The sequence below is a fragment of the Rhinatrema bivittatum genome, chromosome 2 (genome assembly GCF_901001135.1).
Source record: "Rhinatrema bivittatum chromosome 2, aRhiBiv1.1, whole genome shotgun sequence".
Classification (NCBI taxonomy): domain Eukaryota; kingdom Metazoa; phylum Chordata; class Amphibia; order Gymnophiona; family Rhinatrematidae; genus Rhinatrema; species Rhinatrema bivittatum.
The window spans coordinates 818349608-818375357 of record NC_042616.1 but is presented as its reverse complement, the minus strand read 5'-3'; the positions used below and the strand labels follow the sequence as shown (position 1 = coordinate 818375357).

At 48.0% G+C, this 25750-nt stretch overlaps 1 protein-coding gene across 1 annotated transcript in view; it reads left to right on the top strand.

The window, feature by feature from the left end:
• HSF1 (heat shock transcription factor 1) overlaps nt 1-25750 on the top strand; it is a 160421-nt gene that overhangs the window by 28447 nt on the left and 106224 nt on the right. Inside the window, exons 4-6 of the mRNA XM_029592291.1 lie at nt 7193-7317; nt 15170-15245; nt 15850-15911. Coding sequence (XP_029448151.1) covers nt 7193-7317; nt 15170-15245; nt 15850-15911 — 263 coding nt within the window. The remainder of the gene's footprint in view (nt 1-7192; nt 7318-15169; nt 15246-15849; nt 15912-25750) is intronic.

Below are 25750 nucleotides of genomic sequence, written 5' to 3'. Positions count from 1 at the left end.
GGCAGATTGAGCAGGCTCTTTTGGCTAGGCCCCGCTCCGGAGCTTTTCCACTGTGCGACACATGGTAGGCCATATCCCGCGCTTTTGCCTGCGCATTTGGCTGCCCTCTGTAGGACGTCAGTTCAGCGGTGTATCTCGGTGTGCAGGTTTTGGACGCTTAGTTGAGCATCAGCTTGGGTGTCCAGGTTAAGCAGCATCCGTCTTGGACCCATGCGTATCCTGTACGCAAAATTGGGCGTAAGTTTGTGTGCACTTAAGCTGAGGCGCCTAGTTCTTGGGCACCTAAATTTTGGACGCATATAAAAGAAATATATATGATGACGCCTATAGCTAAGAAGCAGTTGCTGCGCCTCTTTGGTATGAGGGGTTGTCTGAGGTTCCAAGCCTTTGTGTCCCTACAGAGGGACGATCTTTCAGAGGACTTGGCCTTTTAGTAGGTCTCAGCCTTTCGCCCCAGACAGTCCAGGCGAGACGGGACCTTGGGTAGGAAAGGCTGACCCATGGAAAAGTAGCCCGCCTCCAATACCAGTTATTGGAAGCAGGCTACTTTTTCCATGGGCCACCCTGTACAACCTCCTGACTCTCCCAATGAAGGTTTGCCAACCCATCCCCAGGAACAGAAGATAGGGAGATGCCTCTCTCTTATCAGCAGTGGGTCCAGATCCCATCAGGACAGTGGGTCCTGGAAGTGATACGAGAAGGATATGTGCTGGAATTTCGCAGTGTTCCTCGGGACATGTTCATGGTGTCTTCCTGCCACTCCCTGCAGAAGAAGCAGTTGGTGGAGTGTACACTGTCAAGGCTTCTCGATCTGAGGGCTATGGTTCCAGTACCCCCGTCTCAAAATACGGGTCAATATTCCATTAATTTTGTTGTGCTCAAGAAGGGAAGGCTCATTTCTTCCCATCTTGGATGTCAAAGGGGTCAACCATCATTTGTGGGTGGCTCATTTTCACATGGAAACATTGCGCTCAGTGATAATGGCCATGCATTCAGGGGAATTTCTGACTTCCTTGGATCTGTCTGAGGCTTACCTCCATATTCCTATCCGATTGGAGTACCAACGTTTTCTGTGTTTTGCAGTGTTGGGCTGCCATTATCAATTTTGGGTGCTGCCTTTTGGTCTAGCCACCACTCCCAGAACTTTTTCCAAGATTATGATGGTGGTGGTGGCAGAACTGAGAGCGGATGGGATCCTGGTACACCTGTATTTAGAAGACTGCTTGATTAAAGCCAAGATTCTGGAAGAGAGCCGTCTGGTGAACCGCAAGGTGATCTCCCTGTTACAGGAGCTCGGTTGGGTGGTGAACCTAGCTAAGAGCAGTGTTCAGCCATCTCAGTCATTGCAGTATCCAGGTGTGTGATTCGACATGATGCAGGGCAGTTTTTCTGCCAGAAGCTCATATTCAAAAGTTGATGTCTCAAATGAGCACTATACACCTGACAGTGTGATCCTACCTACAGGTACTCAGTTTGATGACTGCAACCCTGGAAGTGGTGACATGGGTGAGGACACGTATGCGTCCACTTCAGCGCTCCCTGTTGTCTCATTAGAACCCGCAGTCTCAGGACTATTCGATTTGGCTCCACTTGCCAGTGGGAGTCTGCTTTCACCTCCAGTGGTGCTTGCAAGCAGATCTGAGAAAGGGAGTTTCCCTGACATTGCCGGACTGGTTGGTACTCACGAAAGGTGAGAGTCTCCAAGGTTGGGGAGCTCACTGTCAGGAATTAAAGGTGCAAGGTCGCTGGAATACAAAGGAGTATCTCTGGAACATCCAACCGGCTGCAAGACCAGGCACTCAGGAGGACTCCGTGTTGCACTTGGATAGGAAAATAGTGAACCTACAGGCGCTTGCAAAGAAATTAACAGACATATTGGAAAACCAGCAAAGAAGAAACAATATCAGAATAATTGGACTCCCCAAATCTGTTTCCGATGCTGAGTTGTATAAAATTGTGGAGGCCTGACCCTCAGAACATCTGAAGATCAATGATGTCTGAGGTGATAATGCGATGTGAGCGAGTGCACAGGTTAGGACAGAGAGCGAGAAAAGTGTCGACTGGAACCTGTAATGGCTTGAATTTTAAACTGGAGGCATAAAGATTATGCGTGCTTATCATAGTGTGGAAAAGCTGTTGTATAGTGAGAGTAGATTATTGCTATTTAATAACTGTTCTGCGCAAGTGGCAGCTCAGAGGGGGGAATGGCACCATATCGTTTGGACCTGTACAAGAAGGGATTCCAGTGCGTGCTACGGTTCCCTGCAAAACTCAGAATTCTTCATCAAGGAAAAGAACTACTACTCCTTGACAAGAAGAAAGTGCAAGCATTCTTAGCAGCTCTGCCTTATTCAGCCAAGTGACTCGGTGTATGGAGAAAGGTGTAGAGGCCGTTAAGCCTAACATGACGTTTCTCTGCCTGAAAACTCCTGCTGTACAGAGGGAGAACGTTTTCCTTGTAAACGTCATAACTCTTTCATGGACCAAACTTGAATTGATAGCTGGGAAATGGGATGCTGGTTTATGCTTCAGGGCAATTCAAAAACCCTTTATTGGGTGTTCAGTCTTCTGAGAGGAGAGAGAGAGGGGTTGTGGGTTACTCTGGTTTGTAATGTTTTCTATTGATGCAGCTATGGGGCGAAATGGTTTGTACTTGGCTAAGTGCTCCCAAGATGTTGTGGAGAGATAATGGGGGTATCCTTGGAGGGGTAATATGTTAGAGCCACTTTTTTTATCAGGAAGGAACACTTCGAGGGCACGCCATAATATGGTTTTGGCATGGGGTGATGGTCCCTTGGAGCTGGAGGAAGATTAACTGCTAAAGGGAAAGGGGATTGTGTGGGTGATGGCTCAGGTGACTGTGACTTACGAAAGAAAAGGCAGGAAGTACATGGCTAGGAACGATGAGATCTATTTTATACAAGAGAAGAAGCAGTTGAGGGTGAGTATAGAGGGGCTCTGTTCTTGACTGAAAGAAGTAAAGATCAAAAGAAATTCAGGGGCGGGATCTTCACTGGTTTAAAAATGACTGAGGTTATTGTCACAGCTTTTAATGTAGATGGCATCCACTCGCCCATAAAACGTAGAAAAATATTGGGTCTGTTAAACAGCCGAAATCACACATAGGGTTCCCGCAGGAAACACCTCAGAGAGCCGAAACATAAAAATCGAAAACAGGGTTGGGTGGGTCAGTGCTGCTACGCTCATAAACAACTCACATTCCAGATGATTAAACAAATCAGGGATGAGGAAGGTAGGGTATGGGTATAGGCTAGCTCTTTGTAATATTTATGCGCCCAATGTCTACAATCATGAGTTTTTTCAAGATGTTGTTATCCTGAGTACTCTGTAATAATGGGAGGAGACTGCGAATAAAATACTGGATTGCAAGCCTCCAAAAGGGCAAAAAGAAGAATTCACTGTGGGAATAAATTGGGAATGTGAGGAACTGGGAATGATAGATGTGCAGAGAACATTGCAAACGGGGGAGTCAGATTACACATTTTATTCTCACCCCCAGAATACTTACTCTAGAATAGATTGTATTCTTCTGGCTAAATCTGTGTTTAGTAAGGTGATCAGGACCGATATTGGCCGGATTTCTGTGTCCAGTCGTGCCTCGGTGAGCATGGTGACTCGTCACAGCCACTGCATCCAAGTCAGCTTCTTCTCTGAGTCTGGAACCTTTTTTTCACATACTCTGAGCATTAGTGTACATAGCTTTCTAGATGTATAAAAATGAGAAAAAGGGCAACAAGTATTTAATGTTTTGCTTACCTTAGGGTTTTATTCACCCATCCCTGACAATCCAAATTTAAAGCCCTTAGTAGGTTTGCCAGACTCTGTTGGAAGACACTACGCCCATTCAAAAGGTGGACCTCATCTCTGCTCAGCAGTCCTTGACACATCATCCCATTTGAGGAAACAGAAATGCTCTTGTTGAGACTACCTTCATCTCCAGAATGCAAGTTTCCCTACCTGGACCTTTATCCTTGACTGGTAGAACGGAGGAGAATACCACCTGTGCACCTATCTGCTTTACCTTCTCTCCTAGAGTCATGAAGTTACTTTTGATATAATCGGTGTGGTTCCTAGCAATATAATTTGTTCCAGTATGGGTAAGCAGCATTGGACAGTAGTCAGTAGGCTTGAAGATTTTTGGCACTCCATAATGTGTTGGATTTTGGCAACCGGCAGACAGCTAACCTCCCAGGACAACATATCTGGTCAGCAGATGGATGCCTCCATGCCCCCTCAGAAGCAAGTCACCAACCACCACTATTCTGTGCCTCCTAATAATTGTTGAGTCCCAAACAGCTTGGAGGCTCCTTCTCCTTCTGGGATAGTTCCTCCTCCTCCACTTCTAGGTCTGCATACTGTTTCCTAATAACAGTTATGGTGTTGGAACTTGCAGCTGTGGTAATCTGGGTCCAGCAGTCATCCCTGTGGTCCAGTTTCACCTTCCCCTCTTGAGTTTTTCATTTTTGATGATTGATAAGCATTTCATCAATGACCTCACTTTCCCATCTTCACTCTGAGTTCTGCCATCTGTTTCCTAAAGGAGTCTATAAGCAGACATCCTTCATATTGAACTGGTTTCTCACTGTGGATTAGGACATCTGTCTGGACAGCAGGAGAAAAAATAACCTACCCCTGGCTTTAAAAACAAATATTTGGACAAGTTCCTGGAGGAAAAGTCCATGAACCATTATTAAGGTGGAGCTGCAGAAATCCACTGCTTATTCTTGGGATAAGCAGCTTGGAATTTATCAAACCTTGGGATCCTGCCAGGTTCTTGTGACCTAGATGGGCCACTGTTAGAAACAGGGTATTGGGCCTTTTCAAACTCAGTCAATCACTTTAAGATGTTAACCAAAAGCTGTTTATTTATAAGTTGTCTATGTGGAACCAAGTTGAAGGCCATACTAAAATCTAACTACTCTACATCTAGCGCTCTCCCCTGATCCAACTACTGGGTCCCCAATCAAAGAAATTGATCAGATTCATCCGACAAGATTTACTTCTGGATCTTCCGAGCCATTGGATCCTAGAAACTACACGATCCTCTGTTTTACCAGCGATGCCATTAATTTACTCACCACAGGGGTCAGATTAACTGGCCTGTAGTTCCCAGCCTCCTCTACTTCCACTTTTGTGAATGTTTTCAGGCCTTTGGAACGAATCTTGAGTCTAAGAAATTATTGAAAAGGGCAGCCAGCGGAGCTGCCAGAGCTTCGCTAAGTTCTTTTAATACCCTTGGATGTACCTTGTCCATGTGACAGCATGCTTACCTGTATTCTGACCCCAGAAGTGGGGCTGGAGCAAGACCGAGACGGAATATCTTCTGCTTGTACTGGCCAACTTCCCTCAAGGTTGAGCCCTCAGATGCTGGTGGCTGGCAGGCCTTGGACAGCAAAGTCACATGGAGATAGATACAGGGCAGGACCACTTCAGGGACTGGAATCAGAAAGGCATACATACGAACATAAAATACACCATACTGGGTCAGACCAAGAGTCCATCAAGCCCAGCATCCTGTTTCCAACAGTGGCCAATCCAGGCCATAAGAACCTGGCAAGTACCCAAAAACTAAGTCTATTCCATGTAACCATTGCTAATGGCAGTGGCTATTCTCTAAGTGAACTTAATAGCAGGTAATGGACTTCTCCTCCAAGAACTTATCCAATCCTTTTTTAAACACAGCTATACTACCTGCACGAACCACATTCTCTGGCAACAAATTCCAGAGTTTAATTGTGTGTTGAATAAAAAAAAACTTTCTCCGATTAGTTTTAAATGTGCTACTTGCTAACTTCATGGACTGCCCCCTAGTCCTACTATTATCCGAAAGAGTAAATAACCGAGTCACATCTACTCGTTCTAGACCTCTCATGATCTTAAACACCTCTATCATATCCCCCCTCAGCCGTCTCTTCTCCAAGCTGAACAGCCCTAACCTCTTTAGTCTTTCCTCATAGGGAAGCTGTTCCATTCCCCTTATCATTTTGGTCGCCCTTCTCTGTACCTTCTCCATCGCAATTATATCTTTTTTGAGATGCGGCGACCAGAATTGTACACAGTATTCAAGGTGCGGTCTCACCATGGAGCGATACAGAGGCATTATGACATTTTCCGTTTTATTCACCATTCCCTTTCTAATAATTCCCAACATTCTGTTTGCTTTTTGACTGCCGCAGCACACTGAACCGACGATTTCAATGTGTTATCCACTATGGCGCCTAGATCTCTTTCTTGGGTGGTAGCTCCTAATATGGAAGCCAACATTGTGTAACTACAGCAAGGGTTATTTTTCTTATATGCATCACCTTACACTTGTCCACATTAAATTTCATTTTCTACTGTATTTGCTATTCCTTCTATTTGAATCTTTGCATTCTTGACTACTGTCCTATTCTCGCCTTTTTTCCTCTTTCTTTTATCTCTTGTCATTTATGAATGCTAACCTTTTTCCTTATCTTTTCAGCTACTTTTATAGAAAAACACAGCAGTCTTTTTCCTCTTCCTTTTATTTACTTAAATCATCTCCTCCTTTTAGTTCTATCCAATGCTCTTCTACTTCTAATTTTCCCATCCAGCTAACGACTCCTTAAGATACTCCCCCATTTTAATGTTACATTGCTCAAGGCAAAGGACCCCAACAAATTCTCATTTTGGGAGCATAATATCTGCAGAGTGTGTAAGATTTCAATTGAATAAGTAGATATTTGGGCTCCATATTATAAAGAATCTTGTAAATCAAGGTCAAAGCCTTGATTCAGTAGGTAACTGATGAAGCTCGGCCAAAACTGGAGGAATATTCTCCCTCCACCTGCGTCTGGTCAAAAGACAAGCTGCCATGTTCTGAACGACTTGCCAACTCTTCAAACGTTGGCGTGTGTCTGGGAAGGCAGAGGGAATGAAGAGCATCATGTGCTATTCGCTTACTGTATATACCGGATGCAGTGTGAAATATGGAATATTTTGTATGCATCCTTGTACATAACCGAGAAGTAGACTGGGACCCAAAGTTCCTCTGGTTCCAGATGCATGCATGCGGATAGGGAGGCTGAGTTGGCCTTATTTTCATAGGAGGTGTACTGTTTCGTTTGTTGTGACTCCTCACTTGTGCCAGAGAGGTAAGATAGGATATCGAACACTGCACATCATTTTTGGTTTTGTCTATATCTTGCAGGTGTCTGGTATAAAGAGTGAAGATGTGAAGGTTCGACATGACAGTGTTACAAAGTTACTGACGGATGTGCAAGTCATGAAGGGCAAGCAGGAAAGCATGGACTCCAGGCTAATGGCCATGAAACAGTACGTAAGAGTGTGGGGGAGAAGTAGGAATGAGAGATTTGCAAGAGATGGGGGGTAACCAAGAAATATGAAATAAATATTTTGGCTTGGTATTCAGCAAGCCTATACAAGCTGGTAGTGACATTGTTAGTTTTTAGATTACTTCACAGTCTGCTTAATTACTGGGATTGTGCACTGTCTGGCAAATTATTTTATTTATTTATGTTTATGCATTTTTGTTCTTAGCTTGTGATTGTGTATGTTCCAATATTTATTTATTTATTTATTTATAGATTCTTTTATACCGCGGTACGTATAGACATACATCACCTCGGTTTACAGTGAAACAATAAATTAGCAACAGGCTTTACATGTAACAGTTTAAAAAACAGTAAAACATTTAACAGCAACAGGCTTTACAGAAACAAGGGTTTTAAAGATAATATGCATACATCATTAAATATCAAACAAAATATAAATAACCATGTATTCGCAGGAGCAAATTAACTGTCAGCAGCGAGACCAATATCTATTTTACATCACTTTTTCTGTTGATAAGCCGGGCTGAATTAGATATGATCTGTGGGTGATATCAGGTGGCACTAAGCAAAACTGTCTCTCAAAGCTGGTAGAGCTCTACTGAGCATGTGCAGGAGTTCCTGCGTAGGCATTGTCTGTCTATTTTTGTCCATGCTCTGCACGGACGGATTTTCTGTCGCTCTCTCTTTTCTCCTCAGTTTTTCTTTCTTGTTCGTTAAAATTTTGCTGTCTCACAGCAAATCCTATAAAAGCACTTTTCAGTGCTACTATTAGAAAAAGTTGGGTGGTTTCAAAACCTGCACCTGTGGACAGGCAATATTGATCATGGACAGCCTCGAAACCTACTACAAGTGGGCCCCGAACATGACCAGCCCAACTGCAAGGCATGTGGAAGAATGTCCCCATTCTCAATGGTTGAGAGCAGCAAAGATAGAAAGCCTGTGCTCTCACAGCAGGTCATTATCTAAGGACCACTGGTACTCTCATTCCTCAAGGAGTAAGTCATCCAGCTCTTCTTTGCACTGAAGAGACCAGATTGGCCTGCACTAGAAATATCCAATGCAAGTCGCACATTTTCCTGGTTAAAATGCTAAAATGAAACACCAACCTATGTTGGCACAGTTGACGCATTCAGCGCCAGTGCCAACAAAATAGAAAAAAGGCTCAGTGCAAAATCTCATCCTTTGGCTCATAAACTGATTGCATCAAAATTGACGCATAAGTCTCAGAAATCTATAAAAATTGCACCAAGCACATCAATGCAGGATGCCCAACAGCAATATGAGACGTCGAAGTAATTAAGAAAAAAAATGAACAATGTGTCAAAGGAACCGATGTACAGTGCGTTGAAGAAACATGGCACACCGGAAAAAATACACACACTTCTATCTCCTTTTTAAAGGTTAGCGCCAGCAGTCTTGTTTCCACCCTGGTTAAGGTGGAGCCCATCCCTTCGGAAGAGACTCCCCCTTCCCCAAAAGGTTCCCCAGTTCCTAACAAAACTGAATCCCTCTTCCTTGCACCATCGTCTCATCCACGCATTGAGACTCCGGAGCTCTGCCTGCCTCTGGTGACCTGCGCGTGGAACAGGGAGCATTTCAGAGAAAGCTACCCTGGAGGTTCTGGATTTAAACTTTCTACCTAAGAGCCTACGTTTTTTTTTGTTTTTTTTTTTCCAAATTGTAATTTTACTGAAGGAAACAACTTCAAACAATTTTTGATCTCGTGAAACAAATCTGACAAAAACAACCATGATTGCTTCCAATCATCTAATCAACTAATCTAATCAACTAATTATCAACCAACCTCGTTCCCTTTGCGTAGAAAGTCTTCAACACCCACTCTTCAAGGGAACCTCTTGATATGTGGTAATGTGAGGTGACGATCACAAAGTGGTTGTTCTCAAATATAGCCACCGCACATTACCACATATCAAGAGGTTCCCTTGAAGAGTGGGTGTTAAAGACGTCCATTAAAGATATAACAATAATTGTGCGAAATATGGTATATCATCATTTTTCCGCAGATAAGCAGTCTGAATTAGCCATGATATCTGGGGAACATCCTCCGGTCCTCTAGGTGGCTTTGCCCTGTGTGTCTGTGGGTGTCATATACCATGTGACTCCCAGCCTGCCTCAGTCTTGTTCTTCCACACTGCATGGTGCATGCGGAGTTCTCCTCTCTCTTACTACTTTACTTCTTTACTATAGCTCCACATGGGAGGATTCCCAACATGGCCTCGGGCTTAGCCCAGGATCACTCAGGGCTGGATTTAAACCAGCACCCCATGGAGGAGCAGAAATCCAGGAGAACCTCAGATGATTCCCAGGGTTGGCAGTTCAAGATCCCATGGATCCTTAGTTCTCCCTCCCAAAGCAGGTGCCCTTGTAGGGGAAGGAAAGAGCAGCAGCCCTCACATTTTTATACCAGTGCCTGCAACCCCGTACCAGGGCAGTCCTCCTCTGGGCCCCAGCTGGGATACCCCGAAAGCAGAGATGGGAAGGGCCTCCTTGGAGAGCCCTTCGGTGACATGGGGGGACCCACTCAAGTGCCCCCCAAGCTGCCATGGCACCCGGCGTGTCAAAGACGCACCGTCTTATGTCTCATAAGCTCCGGACGTCGACGCACAATGCCGACGCATGTGAGTGTAAGCATGGGCATAAAGGATAAGCCATTGGCCTAAGGCATGGATTGTGGGCTCAGGTCCCACCTAGTGTGTCCATTAGAGGCCTTGCATTCAATAACAGCTTGAACAGGCGTCGTTGAAGAGGGTGTTGAAGAACGGTTCTACGCAGGTCCTGTGTGTCTCCGCTCCCTTGGCAGATAGGGCTTACTACCTCCAGCCCTAGCCATAAGGAACTGGCTTCTGGATGCGGAGACAGCTTCAGGTTAACCCAGACCTAAGTAGTCGGGATCGTACATTCAGAGGCCCTGGAAAATGACACAGGTAGGAGGTCTACACTCGATTATTTGCTTGTGGCACTGCCTCCCAGAGGCCCCCAAGGCAAGGCCCCCCCACCATGGAATCTTGCCTTAATTGGGGGAAGAGGGCGCTAGCCAGGATGGCTTATCTCCACGGACTCGTTGATGGGTTACCTCTCAGACACACACACACACACGGAAGAATGGCCTCACCATGTTTTCCCACCGGGAAATCTCTTCCACTCAAAATTCATGGAGAAGGTGGGAAATACTCTCAGCGTACGAAGGTCTTTGGCATGCTGAGAACATTGAGGCATCGGCAGAGCCAACTGCCTTATCTCCACGCGCAGTACGGGATGCAGTGATGACGAGTCTCCCAACTCGGGGCCATGATATTTTGGAAGATAGGTCTTGAGTTCCAGATGCACCGATCTTCATTCTACAGTACAGCCCAGCTTCCCCATGCTCCCGTTAAGGTTAAAAAAAAAAAAAAAGGGAGGATCACGCTTACATTCCAACACCCCTTCAGGGTGTGACAGTAAGTATCTGGGCACCTTCGGAAAGTGTACATCCCAAGCGGGAAGGCCACGGTATTTGTGTGATTGTCTTCCGTCCTCTGAACCCCAAGTCATCACTGCCGTTCCTGACAACCCCTCAGAACAGCAGTACCTTATGGGGGGAGGCCTGTGCCGTCTATGGGGTGCTTGACACGTCTGCCAGAATCACCACAGGAACCATTACAGCCAGATATGTGGCACGGTTCCGGGCCAGTGTTATCTGGGAGGATGTGCAAGAGAAACAGGCGAACTTCCCTGTTTACCGGGCAACCTGTTGGAGATAAACTCTGGAAGACGGCAGCCCAGTTGAAGGAGCAGGATGTGGAGGTACAGTCCCTTGCTTCCCTAGGGACCAGTTTCCGCCAGAGGACACTACCCGGTTCTCCAGAGATGTACACTCAGGGACGCACCCTTGGGCCATATCCTTCTGTCACAATCATATTAACAATCTAGGACTGACACTGCATATAGTGCAACACTGGGAAAAAGAAACAGAAATGCATTTCCTCCTGAACTGGGCAAAATGCGAAGATGGAAGGAATACACATTCCCAAAACTGGCACATGCCCCTCTCTAATAACTGAAAAAATATTTTCAAAAATGGGCCTCAGCCAACAGCACAATGTGAGCTCCCAGCGGGGCCCCTTGGATACCACCTTCACCAGTGGGGGGCTCTTTTTCATTTTCACCAGTCTGGGTTTGCCAGATCATCAGGGAGGGCTGCACCCTAATTTCAGAGCAACACCAAATCTCCCTCCTTGCATATGATGGCACAGGGACAGTGCTGACAACTGCTCGACCTCAAGGCATCTAGGAATGCTCCAACTACGCTCCATCTGCAGAGTCCCTGCTTCCCAACGGAACCGGGGGTTCTACTCCAGGTACTTCCTCGTTCCCGCGAAATCGGAAGGCCTTCACCAATTGGGGACCCTTGAGCCCTGAGCAGACCCGTTACCAGGGAGAATTTCAAGATGACTTCCCGCCAGTCCATTCTGCCTAGTTACAGCTCAACGACTGGGGGGGGGGGGGCTAGTTCTCAGGGGATGCGTACACTCACATTCCTAGCTGCCATACCTGTGAGCAGTACCTCTGTTTCCAGATAAGTGGACATCACTTCCAACACAAGGTACCCTCAGTTGCATTTCGTTAGAGCTGAGGACCTTCACCAAGTAGCCCTGTGGTGGTAGTGGCCCACTCAAACGAGAAATACATATGTTTCTTTGCCTCAACAACTGGCAGCTGGGAACCTTGGATCCTTCCACCCTGGACCACAGCCTGCGGGTCATGTCTAGTGCCGGGAAGTGTTGGGGAGTACTCATCAATCGCGGGGAGTCCAACCTGCAACAGACACAGGGCCACAATCAACACTATATGCAACAAAACATCTCTACCGGCCCACCTACCCATGCGATGCCTACAGTGAGGCCTGTATTCGCGGTGGACATGACACAGTAACCCTTGCCAAGCCAGGTCAACATCACGATAAGCATGAGAGGGGACCTTTGGTGGAGGTTGCATCCGATGCGTCATGTCAGTCTGACCACGTACACTCCAAACGAGGGGTAGGTTGCCCACACGAAGTAGATACATCTCTCAAGATCAGTGGTCAGATTGGGAAAGACCCCAGCAGATCATCCTGCTGGAACAACGAGCAAGTGGGACGCTTGCATACTTCAAAAAGCACCCTTTAGGGGGAAAACGGTCATAGTCCACCAAGATGACTAGGTGGCAAGTGTGTAAATAAGCAAGGAAGAAAAGTCCGGTTCCTGGAGGCTCTGCCCAGACTGCTGGTCTGTCCGGCATAGGGAACCCCAGGACAGGTAGGCTCAACAGGATTTCTCCCGCATGAGTGGGAATTTAGCCAGGACGTGGCGGATGACCTCTTCCAAACCTGGTGTCACCCTTTATAGATATCTGCCGCCAAAGGCAATAGGAAGGTTCTCGGATTCTACTCCAGCAACTCAGCAACCAGCGCCGGGCGCAAAACACCTTCTTCATGTCAGGGACGGAGGGACTGCTGTATGCCCTTCCACCCATAAATAAATAAAGGCCTTGGATCTTGCAATCCATTGGCGATTAGTACCCTAAACCAATTAAGCCTGATACTTCACTTTGAATGCATATACAGCGTTGTTGCTCTCTGCTTCAACGGCAGGAAAACAGGATTTACATTCAGACAACATCCAACAAGGCGTTGATCTGTGCAGTTTGGGTAAGCAAGCATCGGGGTAACTTGCTTGATGCGGCGGTTACTACCCTTAACCATTAAGCCTTAAGCTCACCTTTGATGCAATTCCAACATTACTCTCTGTATCAATGACAGGGGATGGCAGAAAATTTGAATCAAACAGTTAGCAGCAAGGGCCCTGAACTTGGTGGTGGTTGAAACAGATAAGTGTGGGAGCTTGCTGGGCAGACTGGATGGGCCGTTTGGTCTTTTTCTGCCGTCGTTTCTGTGGATTCCAGATGCTGCGCTCTCCTCTGTTCTAGCAGCGACTCCATTAGTTTGCTCACCACAGAGGTCAGACTAACGGTCCTTTAGTTCCCAGCCTCCTCCTTACTTCCACTTTTATGAGCAGAAACCACATCCACCTGTCTCCAGTCCTCCAGAGCTACTCCGTACTCTAAAGAAGCATTGAAGTGGTCACCAGCAGGCCTACCAGGACTTCTCTAAGTTTCCTTGGTATCCTCAGATGTATCCTGTCCAGCCCTGTGCTTCATTTCCTTTGTTTAGTTAGCTTTTTTGAAGCTCATTTGAGGTTTACCTCTCTTCCAGTCCTGTGTGTCATGTTCTGTGATCCCAGCCCTTAGTAAACACCGAATAGGAATAATTGTTGAGCAATTATGTTCTTTCCTCATCGGTGCTGTCTGGGGTCTTATTTCATCGCTCCTGTGGGGGAGTGTCAGGCCACTAGGGAGCTCACGGGTGACTCGGCACACGTACTGAGTCCCTCTCCCTTGCTGAATGGAGCTTCTCTCCATGAATTCTTCTTTCTGTGGAAATTGCTCTAGCTTTGGATGGCTCCATCATATCTCCCCTTCCTTTCTTCTGGAGAGTGCATCTTTAGCTGCTTGTAAACCATTTTGGTGGCCGTGCTGTTAATTGCAGAGAGGTGACGTGGGCTTCTTTTCTGTCTGGTTCTGGCGATCTTACGCTTCTCTTCACCTCCAGGGAGGCATCTGGCCCTTGGTTTCCTACTTCTGAAATGTATGATTTTACTCCCTTTTTTTTTATGGGAAATTATCAAACCCTTGTGACCTCTTGTCATTTTTTAAATCCTCTTCCTATTATCCACCCCCTGCCCCACTCTTCCTTGCTGTTAATGGTTGTCACATCTTGTTCAAACCAGCACTTTCCCTTCCTCGGTGTCACAAGGACTCTGCTTCCCCACTCATTACCACACCAAGTCCTCTTGCTCAGACAACTTCTTATTTTGGAGGATTTTTGCATTATTTAAAGGAACTGAGGAGAATTCTTCCTGGTGTGTCTGACATGGTCCACGGCCTCACTTCACAGTTTCCAGTCCTCAGGTTGTTTTTAGTGTCCCAGCAGCTTTCTCTTGCTCCTTCTCTCTGTCGACGGTTACTTGTTGTGAATGGCATGGGATCTGATTGCGTTGTAATGTACAACATGGTTTATGTGGAGTTACACTGGTTCAAATACAAACTTGGAATGACAATCTTCAAATTAATCAACAACCAAACTTGTCCATGGGCTGATGCTGTTTTAAAATTAACCAACCTACTAGAGCCCTGCGTTCCTTTCCAGCGCAGGTTGTTAGACGTTGCATTGCCCAGAGTTGCGCCTTTTCAGTGGCCGGTCCTGCACTCTGCAATTTTTTCCCTATGGAAATTAGGCAGTGTGACTCAGGGAAAAAATGTTGAAAAGTTTGGGAAGACCTTCCTGTTTAAATATGCTTATTTTTAAGGTTTTATTGTTTTGTTTTTCTATTTGTTTAGTTTTTATTTGTGCAAGATTTTTTATTATGTATTTAATTTATTTTTGTAATTATGTATTATCTTTATGAATGTTTTCTTGTATACGGCTTAGACTTTTTTTAATTTTTAGTGTGAGAGCAGGAGGCCAGGGTTCAGATCCCTTGTGACTTTGGGCAAGCCATTTTACCCTCCATTGCCTTAGATTATAATAAGCCCTTTGGAGACCAGGAAATGTCCACAGTACCTGGTGTAATCTGCTTTGAAGTGTGATGACATGGGGACTAGATCTGTTGACTCTTGTTTGCTTTTTAGCTGTCCTTGTAAAAGAAGGGTGAAAGTATCACTAAGCGCACTGTCGTTAGCTTTCGTGGCATGGGAGCTTTTCTTGGATGACCCCCCTTTCTCTGTGTTTGCAGTGAGAACGAGGCGCTGTGGAGGGAGGTGGCCAGCCTGCGGCAGAAGCACGCGCAGCAGCAGAAGGTTGTGAATAAGGTACTTCCGTGTGCCACCATGGGGAGGCGCCATGCTCCTGCTGCTTATTGCTATAGCACTGCTAGACAGATGTGGGAAATCGGTGAGAGCAGAGAGATTGCTGCGGCCTATCCTCGCCTCTTCCGAGAGAGAGAGGACAGCATCCCCATGGGCAAGGAATAGCATCCTTACAGAGACTACACAGGTTGGGGGGGGGGGGGGGGGGAGAGAAAGAGCCAGAAGTGTGGACCTGCGTGTCGGGGAAGGGCATGGCAGCATGCAAGCCATTGTTCTTACTGGGGAGGGGAGCAGCCAGGCACCCCTGAGTTACGTTTCCAACTTTCTGATTAACAAAGTCATCATTCTCCGGATGAATAGTACATACTGACACTTAGCCATGACATTAATAGTTGCTCAGATTTTTCTCTTATCTGTTGTAAGTGGGAATGGTGAGTTTATATAGGTCTGTGAAAGAAGGAAAAACAGTTATGTGCATGCTTACATAGTATGGGGGGGACTCTGCGGCATACACACAGGTAAATGTCATCTTTGGATTGGGCCCGGAGCAGGAGAACGCCCTTACTGACCTCTCCCCTTTCTGTCTGCATCCTCATCTCTTTCTCAGCTGATCCAGTTTCTGATCTCACTGGTGCAATCCAACCGGATCCTGGGGGTGAAAAGGAAGATGTAAGTCTGGCGTCTGCTGCCACATTTTTTCTTTCTTCCTGGCTGTCTCTTTCATTGCTGGGTTACCTTGCACAAATATGGGCACACGTAGGATGATGCCAGGATTGAGGGGCAGGAGATGCTGAGAGAAGTAAAATGCAGCAAAGGGAATAGGTGAACACAGGCCTGTGCTACAGGGAAGGGGAGATGGGCACACGTAGGATGATGCCAGGATTGAGGGGCAGGAGATGCTGAGAGAGGTAAAATGCAGGCTATTCAGTCAAGCATTCCCTTAACTTACTTAGTCTTCCACAGCTCCCATAGACTGTTTTCATACTGTTGTCGTCCAGAACCTATGCTCATGTTCCCTGTACGTACCAGGATCAGTCCAGGACACCTGGGTTGTGACTCCGCACCAGTAGATGGAGACAGACTAAAACTTGTGGGCGGAGCCATATATGACCCTGTGCCAGTCACAGCCCCTCAGTCTTTCTCTGTCTCCAGTAGGTGGTGCAGGTCCGGTCACAGCCCTGTCGGGCCTGATTCTGGTTGTTAGTCAGGTTCCCTTTTTGGGTTTTATTTTCTATTAGGCCTATTTGGTTTTTTTCTGCAAATCGGGTTTTTTGTTTAATTTGGTTAATTTTAGTCCCGGATGCCCTGCCTCCCTGGGGAGTTGAGAGGTCCTGAGGGGACTACCCTCCCCAGGTTGAGGCCGCTGCTAGGGTTGAGGACCCGGCTGGACTAGTAGCAGCGTCAGGGGTGACACCGGGGAGCCCGGTTCACTCACCCCTGCAGGACAGAGGGCTTTTTCAGTACCAGGGACAGCGTTTTTTTCTGTAAAAAAAAAAAAAAAAAAAAAAAAAAAAAGTGTTTTGACTTTTGTTTCTGTCGGCTCTCCGTTGCCTCGCGTTGCGCTCCCTCCCGCTCGGGGGGGGGGGGGGCGTCGGCAGGGGGGAGGTCGCCGATTTCGCCGCAGTGATTTTTTTCTTTTTCCTCAGCGCCCCTCAGTGTTTTTCGGTGCGTCCTTTGGTTTCCCGCGATTTTCTCGATGCTGCGCGGCTCGCAGTGCAGGGCCTGCAGCTCGGCGCGCGCGCATCTCTCCCGGGACGGCCTTTGCTCGGCCTGCGTCCCGGGAGACGAGGGATCATCGGGGGCACCTCGGGGGACCCGTTCCCGGGTGGCACGATCGCCGTCGCAGGGGGGAGGGGCCCCTGACAGGCCTCCTGATTCTTTCCCGGTTTCCGCGGGAGTGGCGGCCATTTTGTCCACCGGCCGGGTAGTTTCACGCGAAACGGTGGAGGCCTCGGTTTTGCCCCCTGAGCTCTCCCCGCAGCGGGGTGCGGCGGGGGAGGCCCCCTCGGAGGGGCCCCGGTCCCGGGGGACTTCGGAAATCGATTCTTCGGATTCGGGCGAGCTCTCAGAGGATTTGGCGCTTTTGCTGCGCAAGGTGCTCCGATATAGGCGAAGCAAGCGCAGTCGGGGGGGACGCCTCGTGCGCTCGGGTCCACCGGTCCCCGCCGAAGAAAAAGCCGGCCAGGAGGACAGCGAAGGTCGCCCAGGCCGCGGGCCGGAGCAAGCGGCTTCCGCGAGGGGTGCCGCAGGACTCGGAGTCCAAAGAATCCGCCGAGGCGGACACGGAGGCCTCTGAGGAGCCCCTGCCGGGGGCCGGGAAGGCAGCGTCAGATGGCTCCGCGCAGCTCGCTCCGGGGAAAGGAGCACAGGCCGTCAATGGGGATGACCCCAAGGTGGTGCATTTGTTCCGTAGGGAGGAGCTGTCGCCGCTTATCCCGGCCATTCTCCAGGAGCTGGGGATTGATGCCCCTCCGGTGGTGGTCCGCCAGGAGGCAAATATGGATCCTGTCCTGCTCGGGCTCACAGGGCCGGCGGTTGCTTTTCCTTTTCATTTTTCGTCCACGGCTATCCTCTTCAAGGAATGGGATACTCCGGAGTTGGGTTTGAAGGTCAGCAAGGCCATGGACAAGCTTTACCCTTTGCCGGAGGACGCGCTGGAGCTCCTCCGGCTCCCAAAAGTGGATTCGGCGGTGTCCGCTGTCACGAAGAGGTCTACCATCCCGGTCACGGGAGCAACAGTCCTCCGGGATATTCAAGACCGGAAGTTGGAGGTTCAACTCAAAAAGATTTTCGAGGTCTCTGCCCTGGGAGTGCGGGCCGCCATGTGCACGAATTTTGCTATGCGGGCTAGTCTGCGCTGGGCTCAAGTCCTTCAGGCGAATGCGGGTCTCTCTGCAGAGGATGCTTCTCAAGCAGACAGGTTGGAGGCGGCCGTTGCCTATGGGGCCGATGCGCTCCATGATCTGTTGCGCACCTCAGCTCGCTCCATGGTGGCAGCGGTGTCGGCGCGTCGTCTTCTTTGGCTGCGCAACTGGGCAGCGGATGGCTCTTCCAAGGCTCACCTCGGGGCATTGCCGTTTAAAGGGAAATTGCTATTCGGCAAGGAGTTAGATGATTTGTTGGTTTCCCTGGGTGAGAATCGAGCGTTTAAGCTGCCGGAGGATAGGGTCCGTCCGCGATCTTCCTTCTCAGGCAGAGCCCGGTTCCGGGGGCCCAGGAAGTCCAGACCGCAAAGATCCTCTGGATCCTCATATAGGTCGTCCTCCTCGCGGAACGCTCAGTGGCAGCAGTCCTTTCGGGGCAAGCGTTTTGGCCGGCAAGGAGGGGCTCCGTCGGGTGCGGGGTCCAAGCCTTCACAATGAAGTTCGGCCGGCCCATCCCTCCTCGCGGCTTCGGCACGTTGTCCCAAACGTGGGGGCGCGTCTCTCCTTCTTTCTCGAGGAATGGGCCAGCATGACGTCGGATCAGTGGGTCCTCGACGTGATAAGACACGGCTACGAGTTAGATTTTGCTCGCATCCCAGCGAACAAGTTCCTGGTCTCTCCCTGCCAGGATCCCAAGAAGAAGGCGGCGGTGCTAGACACCATCCAAAGACTAGAAAGCTTGGGAGCCATCTCTCCGGTTCCAGCCGATCAGTACGGCAAGGGCCGTTACTCCATTTACTTCATAGTCCCCAAGAAAGACGGCTCTTTCCGCCCCATTCTGGATCTGAAGGGAGTCAACAGATGCCTTCGGGTTCCTCATTTCAAGATGGAAACCATTCGTTCCGTGATCGCGTCAGTGCGCCCCGGCGAATTCCTGGCGTCCCTAGACCTCACAGAAGCATACCTTCATGTAGGCATCCATCTAGCTTTTCAGCGGTTCCTGCGGTTTGCATTATGCGCAGGCACTTCCAGTTCCGGGCGCTCCCGTTCAGCCTGGCGACAGCGCCTCGGACATTCACAAAAGTGATGGTGGTCGTGGCGGCGCAGTTGCGGCGGGAAGGCCTGCTGGTTCACCCTTACCTCGACGATTGGCTAATCCGAGCGAAGTCTCAGAGTCTGTGTCGGCAGGCGGTGACCAGGGTGTTACAGCTCTTGCAGTCCCTGGGCTGGGTGGTCAACTACAACAGAGTCATCTCGAACCTTCTCAGTCCTTGGAGTATCTTGGAGCCCTTTTCGACACGAAGCGAGGCAAAGTGATTCTCTCTCAGGAACGGATATGCAAACTGCAGTCTCAGGTGCTACGTCTTCTGTCGCTACACCGGCCACGAGTCTGCGATTACCTGACGGTTCTGGGGTCTATGGCGTCCACTCTGGCGTTAGTCCCTTGGGCGTTCGCTCATCTACGACCGCTGCAGTCCTCATTGCTTTCCCGCTGGAAACCGGTTTCCGAGGTTTTTTTATCTACCTCTCCCTCTCGAGGGTCAGGCGCGAGCCAGCCTGAGCTGGTGGCCGGATTCCAAGCATCTCTCCTGTGGAGTGTCCCTTCTGGTGCCCGACTGGATGGTGGTGACCACGGATGCCAGTCTTTCCGGCTGGGGGGCAGTGTGCCAAGGGAAGTCGGTTCAGGGTCTGTGGTCAGAGTCGCAGACCCGGTGGTCTATCAACCGGCTGGAGACCAGAGCGGTCCGTCTGGCGCTGCATGCTTTTCTACCCCTAGTACGCGGGTCCCTAATCGGAAAAGTCCTACATCGCGTAGAGGTGCATTGCGGCAAGGTGATCCTGGTTGCTCTGGAGTGGCCACGACGGCCATGGTTTGCAGATCTCATCAACCTCGTGGTGGACGGACTAGTTCGTCTGAGTCACCTTCAGTACCTTCTTCGTCCAGGGTCCCATATTTTTCGATCAGGTCGATCGCTTTTGTCTTGCGGCCTGGCATTTGAGAGGCAGCAACTGAGGAAACGAGGTTATCCGGAAGAAGTAGTCTCTACCCTCCTTCGAGCCAGGAAAACGTCCACCTCGCTCGCTTATGTTTCGTGTCTGGAAAGTTTCTGACACCTGGTGTGCTGAGAAAGCAGTTACTCCTCGTCGCGCTTCCGTGGCTCAAATCTTGTCCTTCCTGCAGAAGGGCCTCGGAATGGGTTTGGCGTACAATTCTCTACGGGTACAAGTTGCGGCCCTCTGATCCCTCGTCGGGCGTTGCGATGGGGCTTCCCTGGCCTCACATCCGGTTCTTGAGAGGAGTAAAGCAACTGAGACCGCCCATTTGGACCCTGTGTCCTTCATGGAATCTCAACTTGGTTCTTCGAGCCCTGTATTGACCCTCCTTTTGAGCCCATGAGGGCGGCTACCTTTAAGGATTTAACCTTAAAGAGACCGTCTTTCTGGTGGCCATCTCTTTGGCCTGCAGGATTTCGGAACTTCAAGTACTATCCTGCAGAGAGCCGTATCTCCGCTTTACGGATTCCAGGTAACTTTGTCCACAGTGCCTTCTTTTCTCCCAAAAGTGGTGTCATCCTTTCATTTGAATCAGTCGGTAGAACTGTCAGCTTTCCCGGAGGCTGAGTCCAGAGAGCTCTGTCGGCTTGATGTTAAGCGAATTCTCCTACGCAATCTAGAGGTCACCAGTGACTTCCGACTGTCAGACCACTATCGCTCGTTGGTTAAAAGAGGCAATCTCGTCTGTCTACATTGGTGCTGGCAAGCGCCCTCTGCTTGGAGTGAAAGCACACTCACTGCGTTCTCAGGTGACTTCCTGGGCGGAGAGCCAGGCTGTATCTTCTCGGGAGATATGCAGAGCAGCAACGTGGAAATCGTTACACATTTTTGCGCGTCATTATCACTTGAATTTGCAACCTCCCGGTCTGGGCTCGTTTGGCAACCAGGTTATTCGAGCAGGGCTATCCGGGGCCCACCCTGTTTAGGGAAGCTTTGATACATCCCAAGAGTCTGGACTGATCTGAGTACGTACAGGGAAAAGAAAATTATTCCTTACCTGCTAATTTTTGTTCCTGTAGTACCACAGATCAGTCCAGACACCCACCCGTGGTCCTTGGGTCCGGTATTCAAATTTGGTTAGCCAGCTCAAAGTTGCAATTCTGAAAATGCAAATTTTCTCAATCTTTAGAGTTCCTTTGTCTACCAGTATTTTTCAATTTTGTATATAGTTACTTCGCAGTTTTGGAGTCTGTTTGATCCATTCAGTGGTTGTTCTTGCTTTGATATTCTTAATATTGAAGGGACACAGTAGGTGCGTCTAGTTATCAGAGGGCACCCTGCAAGTTTTTCTCTATCTCCATCTGCTGGAAGGGAGGCATAATCCACGGTCTGGACTGATCCGGAGTACTACAGGAACGAAAATTAGCAGGTAAGGAATAATTTTCTTTTAAGCGGCCATAATTTCAGAGATGCCCCTTCCAGCAATTTCAGCAGTACTGCTTCTCCAACAGCTTCCAGCAAGAAGTCAACAGTGCAAAAGGTGCCAAACCAAAATGATACTATGGGTTCATAAACCTGGACAAGGATTTTGACCAGTTACCAAACCCAATAATATTCTCTCTAGTAGGCGGGAGGATTTGTCTCTACTTGTAGGAATGGTACAAGATTGCCAAAGACTGCTGGGTACTCAAGATTGTGGAATCTGGTTATTACTTCCATTTCTCCCGGCTTCCCATGCCATCTCATTTCTCAGCCTTCACTCCATCTGGAGGTGGAGTTAATCCTCAGATAGTGGGCAATAGAACCTGTACCACCCAGTCAACATTGCCAGGGATATTATTCCCACTGGTTTTTTTTATCCCCAAGAAAACTGGGAGATTGAGACCCATCCTGCATTTAAAAAGTCTGAGCAAGACCCTGTTATGGGAGAAATTCAGGATGAACTCTCCTCACACAATGCTACCTTTCATCCAGTCAGAGGAGTGGATGTGTGCCCTGGATCTAAAGGATGTCTGTGTTCACATACCCATCTATCCCTTCCATTGGCACTACCTATGCTGTAAGAACATAAGATTTGCTAAACTGGATTAGACCAAAGGTCCAACAGTCCCAGTAGCCTGTTTCCAACAGTGGCTAATCCAAGTCACAAGCACCTGGCAGGATCCCAAAAGGTCAATAAATTCCATTTTGCTTATCTCAGGGATAAGCAGTGGATTTCGCCAAGTCCACCTTAAATAATGGTTTATGGACTTCCATAAACTTGTCCAAACCTTTTTTTTTTATACCCAGCTACACTTCTGATCGAATCCTCTCACAACCATTACTGAGTACTCCCTTCGGTCTGTGGGCGTCACCGAGATCTTAGAAACATAGAAATGACGGCAGAAGAAGACCAAACGGCCCATCCAGTCTGCCCAGCAAGCTTCACACATTTTTTCTCTCATACTTATCTGTTTCTCTTAGCTCTTGGTTCTATTTCCCTTCCACCCCCACCATTAATGTAGAGAGCAGTGATGGAGCTGCATCCAAGTGAAATATCTAGCTTGATTAGTTAGGGGTAGTAGGGGTAGTAACTGCCGCAATAAGCAAGCTACACCCATGCTTATTTGTTTTACCCAGACTATGTTCTACAGCCCTTATTGGTTGTTTTTCTTCTCCCCTGCCGTTGAAGCAGAGAGCTCTGCTGGATGTGTGAAGTATCAGTTTTTCTTCTCCCCTGCTGTTGAAGCAGAGAACTATGCTGTATATGCATTGAAATTGAAGTATCAGGCTTATTTGGTTTGGGGTAGTAACCGCCGTAACAAGCCAGCTACTCCCCTCTTTGTGAGTGCAAATCCTTTATTCCACATTTCCTCTTGCTGTTGAAGCTAGAACGATGTTGGAGTCACAGTAAGCATGTGTATGTTTATTGAATAAGGGTATTGTCTCCAGGCAGTAGCCATCATTCTGGCGAGTCACCCACTCTTCATTGGCGGCCTCTTGACTTTATGGATCCACAGTGTTTATCCCACGCCCCTTTGAAGTCCTTCACAGTTCTGGTCTTCACCACATCCTCCGGAAGGGCATTCCAGGCATCCACCACCCTCTCCGTGAAGAAATACTTCCTGACATTAGTTCTGAATCTTCCTCCCTGGAGCTTCAAATCGTGACCCCTGGTTCTGCTGATTTTTTTCCTACGGAAAAGGTTTGTCGTTGTCTTTGGATCATTAAAACCTTTCAAGTATCTGAAAGTCTGTATCATATCGCCTCTGCTCCTCCTTTCCTCCAGGGTGTACATATTTAGATTCTTCAATCTCTCCTCGTATGTCATCCGATGAAGATCCTCCACCTTCCTGGTCGCCCTTCTCTGTACCGCTTCCATCTTGTCCTTGTCTCTTTGGAGATATGATCTCCAGAACTGAACACAGTACTCCAGGTGAGGCCTCACCAAGGACCTGTACAAGGGGATAATCACGTCCCTTTTCTTACTCGATATTCCTCTCTCTATGCAGCCCAGCATTCTTCTGGCTTTTGCTATCGCCTTGTCGCATTGTTTTGCAGACTTCATATCATTAGACACTATCACCCCAAGGTCCCTCTCCTGCTCCGTGCACATCAACCTTTCCCCCCCATCGAATACAGTTCATTCGGATTTCCACTCCCCATATGCATGACTTTGCACTTCTTGGCATTGAATCTCAGCTGCCATATCTTCGACCACTCTTCCAGTTTCCTTAGATCTCGTCTCATTCTCTCCACTTCTTCCGGCGTGTCCACTCTGTTGCAGATCTTAGTGTCATCCGCAAAAAGACAAACCTTGCCTTCTATCCCGTCCGCAATGTCACTCACAAAGATATTGAACAGGACCGGTCCCAACACCGATCCTTGCGGTACACCACTTAAAACCGCTCTCTCTTCAGAGAAGGTTCCATTTACCATCACACATTGTCTTCTGTCCGTCAACCAATTTGCAATACAGGTCACCACCTCGGCACTCACTCCTAAGCTTCTCGTTTTATTCACCAGTCTCCTGTGCGGAACTGTGTCAAAAGCTTTGCTGAAATCTAAGTATATGATATCGAGCGCTCTTCCTTGATCCAATTCCTTGGTTACCCAGTCAAAAAAGTCAATCAGATTTGTCTGACAGGATCTTCCCCTACCAAATGCCTAGCGGTGGTGACAGCACATCTGTCATCAAAGATTCTCTGTATTCCCTTACCTGGACTAATGCGTTTTCCCTTACCTGGCTAGTGACCATGGCTTCCCAGGAGGGAGTACTGTCCAACCTACAGAAGCTAATTCAAATCTTTCAATCCTTAGGATTTTTAATACATTTTGAAATATCAGTCCTAGTTACATCTCAGAAAATTAAATTCATCTGGCATGGAGAGAGCTTTTCTTCTATCAGATTATTCACATACTCTCAGATCCTTGGCTCACTGGTGAATACAAATCTGACAACAGCCAAGGAAGTACTAGTAGTATTAGGTCATATGATGGTGGCAGTTCATGTAGTAACATGAACATGCCTCCACATGTGACTCCTACAATGGGGCCTCTGCTCCCAATAGGACCACCTAACTCAGCCCTTGACAAATTTAGTGAATATCTCACAGGAAATGAAGCAATAGCTCCACTGGTGGTTAGAAACCTGTGTCCTTCAGGAAGGCGCACCACTTTGCCGACTACTTCATCAGGTAACATTAGCAACAGGTGCCTCCATCAAGGGATGGTGAGCCCACGTGTCTTTTTCTGAACCCAAGAGACATGGTCAATAGCAGAAAGGTAGTTTCAGATCAACCTTCTAGTGCTGCGAATGATCAGATTTGCCTCAATGGATTTCTCTTATCAGTTTGAGGGAAAAAGCATTCTCATTCAAACAAATAAGTAGACGTGTTCTGTGTCAACAAATAAGAAGGCACAGGATTATGGACATTCTGCCAAGAGCCGATAAGAATAGGGGATTGAGCATGCAATTACCAAGCAGTTCTTCAAGCAACCAGTCAGTTGGACCGTTAGATGATCGAGGGGTTAAAGGGGCACTTAGAGAAGATAAGGCCATCGCGGAAAGATTAAATGATTTCTTTGCTTCGGTGTTTACTGAAGAGGATGTTGGGGAGGTACCCGTAATGGAGAAGGTTTTCATGGGTAATGATTCAGATGGACTGAATCAAATCACGGTGAACCTAGAAGATGTGGTAGGCCTGATTGACAAACTGAAGAGTAGTAAATCACCTGGACCAGATGGTATACACCCCAGAGTTCTGAAGGAACTAAAAAATGAAATTTCAGACCTATTAGTAAAAATTTGTAACTTATCATTAAAATCATCCATTGTACCTGAAGACTGGAGGATAGCAAATGTAACCCCAATATTTAAAAAGGGCTCCAGGGGCGATCCGGGAAACTACAGACCGGTTAGCCTGACTTCAGTGCCAGGAAAAATAGTGGAAAGTGTTCTAAACATCAAAATCACAGAACATATAGAAAGACATGGTTTAATGGAACAAAGTCAGCATGGCTTTACCCAGGGCAAGTCTTGCCTCACAAATCTGCTCCACTTTTTTGAAGGAGTTAATAAACATGTGGATAAAGGTGAACCGGTAGATATAGTATACTTGGATTTTCAGAAGGCGTTTGACAAAGTTCCTCATGAGAGGCTTCTAGGAA